This window comes from Penaeus japonicus, unplaced genomic scaffold (genome assembly GCF_977035675.1).
Source record: "Penaeus japonicus unplaced genomic scaffold, GWHDUDI00000001_assembly GWHDUDI00000016, whole genome shotgun sequence".
In the NCBI taxonomy this organism is placed as follows: Eukaryota; Metazoa; Arthropoda; class Malacostraca; order Decapoda; family Penaeidae; genus Penaeus; species Penaeus japonicus.
This window is the reverse complement of record NW_028234418.1, coordinates 23,086,465-23,088,964: the sequence shown is the minus strand read 5'-3', so window position 1 is coordinate 23,088,964 and position 2,500 is coordinate 23,086,465. Positions and strand designations below refer to the sequence as shown.

At 45.5% G+C, this 2,500-nt stretch overlaps 1 protein-coding gene across 1 annotated transcript in view; it reads right to left on the bottom strand.

The window, feature by feature from the left end:
- Window positions 1–2,035, bottom strand: part of LOC122244537 (dynein beta chain, ciliary-like) — a 6,471-nt gene extending 4,436 nt beyond the window's left edge. The window contains exons 1-6 of the mRNA XM_086545651.1: window positions 2,018–2,035; window positions 1,696–1,899; window positions 1,242–1,438; window positions 936–1,140; window positions 626–710; window positions 255–466 (exon numbers count right to left, since the gene is read on the bottom strand). Of these exons, the coding sequence (XP_086401777.1) occupies window positions 255–466; window positions 626–710; window positions 936–1,140; window positions 1,242–1,438; window positions 1,696–1,899; window positions 2,018–2,035 (921 nt within the window). The remainder of the gene's footprint in view (window positions 1–254; window positions 467–625; window positions 711–935; window positions 1,141–1,241; window positions 1,439–1,695; window positions 1,900–2,017) is intronic.
- Between the last annotated feature and the right edge of the window lie 465 nt (window positions 2,036–2,500).

Sequence of the window (2,500 nt, the reverse complement as noted above, 5' to 3'; positions counted from 1 at the left end):
AACGCCCATCTTCCCTTCAATCCCCAGTACAGATTTACGATCTCCCTCTTCACCTTTCGGCCTCCTTCTCTTCTCTCTTCTCCTTCCATATCCACCTCCTTTCCCACGTTCTCTCTCTCCATTCCCTTCTTCCCTTTTTCTTCTCCGCCCCTTGCCCCAACTCCCTCTGCATCTCTTGCACTCTCTACAAATCCCTTGCCCCCCCCCTCCCCTCCTTCTCCACCCCTTGCCCCTTCTCCCCCCACCCCCCTCACCATACTGATGAGGAGGTTGGTGATCTCCCTGAAGAGCGTGACGATGCGGTCCGGCTTGCGGTAGTCGGGGCAGTGCACCCACAGGAGGCAGATGCAGTGCACGAGCGGCGGGATGAGCGGCGTCGCCTCCTGGAACTCCATCGACTCCATCTCCTCCAGCATGGGCTTGAGGGGCGTCAGGTGGATCATGATGTCGCGCGCCTCGTGGACGGCTGAGGAAGGCCGCACGGAGGGAACTCAGTTAGTACACACGCCCGGTTTGTCCTCCGTCACTTGCTTAGGATTAGCACTCAGACACGTACGGCGAAGAGGAAATGGGAGGATCTTTGGAAATACACAATTATACATCGACAACATTCACAAATTATTACCCATGGTGACATCTGCACACATCTTGACGAAGGCTGGGTAGTAAGCTGATTCTGTCACCTCCAAGATATTCGACATCATCATCACCTTGAAAGATAGATCTGGAGTTACGACTGGGTTAACTCTTGTTTACAAATTGAGATGTCACTGATTTATTCAGCCGAACACACTGGCGATAAAGAAGTCTGTATTACTCTTACCCTACCAGCGTGTCATCGTCAGTTATACGAAGCTGTCTGAATAGTCAGTGTCGTAGTTTGTGTAGTATTTATCTTCAAATCTTAACTATCACAAGGAGCTGTAACTTCCCACCTTCTTATCTTTGAGTTGCTTGGCGATGTGGCCGAAGTTCTCTCGGCGTTTGCTCCAGAAGGTGATCTCCTCGAGCGGCGTCGGGAAGTGGTCGGGTCCGGCCAGGTCGTCGGTGTCCTGGTTGAGCACCTCGTCCACCTGGTGCACCCACTTGATCACCACGCCCTCGATGGCGCTCTTCAGCTGCGAGTCCGTCATCTCACCTCTGGAACGCGGCATTGTCTCAGGATTACAGGATTACTCGCTCGCAAAGAAGCGACTCTGAACACAAGCGTACACGACAACACATAAAAAGGCAATACTGACGTCTCGAGTGCATGTCTCTCTGCCTTTTCGAGAGCATCCATGCCAAAGGGCAGCGGCAGAAGCGTCTGTCCTCGCAGTTGTCCCCACATGCGATACACAGTACCCCTGAGAGAGTATAGCTGGCGGGACACGTCTTCTTTGACCATGTCCGGCCATCCATCTCGATTGCCGGGGTTCTCCAGCAGAGGGATGAACACCTGCCACAATGAGTGTATGGATATGAAAAGAAATAGAGCATCGCGTGTAGAAGTAGGCTTAAACTTAATATTCATCGTGTCTGTCACAAATCAACGCTAGGAATAAAAACAGCCGTCTTTCACAGACATTTGCATTGTAGCGTTATCATCATCATTTTCGGACATGAAGGCATATAGTTAACGAAAGGATTAAGATGTGTCCTAAATGACCAAGCATAAAGAAGCCAAAGCCAACTCCAGGTGAGACAGGTACTTGCCTCCTCGATGAGCGTGGAGAGCTGGTCAAGGGGCTGGGGTGAAATGTCTCCAAAGATTACATGTTCGCGGACGTTGCTGGTCTCCTCCTCGCGGTTGAGAGGGACGTCGCTCGTTTTGAGGTAATACACGCCCTTGGTCCGTAAGCCGGCTGGAACCTCGCTGGAGGATACCAGTTGGTTGGACAGGTTCTGGCTTATCACCACCTGTCATTGAAAGACGATATGATTTTGTAACTTTTAAAATATTATTCTGTATCTGCAACACAGAAGAGGAGGAAAAAATGCAGAGAAATCGAAAATCTGTCGAGGAAGCAAATCTGACTTTTAAAATAATCATCATTGTGTTAAAAATTGGTCGGGATTATGCAATTCTACATACAACATTTTACACTAATAAGATACATTTGTAAACTGGAATGTTGAAATTTTATGTACAAAAATACTGCTGGAAGTTTTAGTAGGAGCCCATTACTAGGTGTAATTACACACGCAAGCATTCCACCCGTGTGTGTGTGTGTGTGTGTGTGTGTGTGTATGTATATATATATATATATATATATATATATATATATATATATATATATACATATATATATATATATATATATATATATATATATATATATATATTATATATATATATATATATATATATATATATATATATATATATATATATATATATATATATATACAAGTGTATGTATGTATGCATGCATGTGTATTTGTCTATATATAAATGGAAAATATAATAAACCGTCCGTTGTCCAAAGACGTGTAATCGACTTTGAAGTAGAGGGTCCTC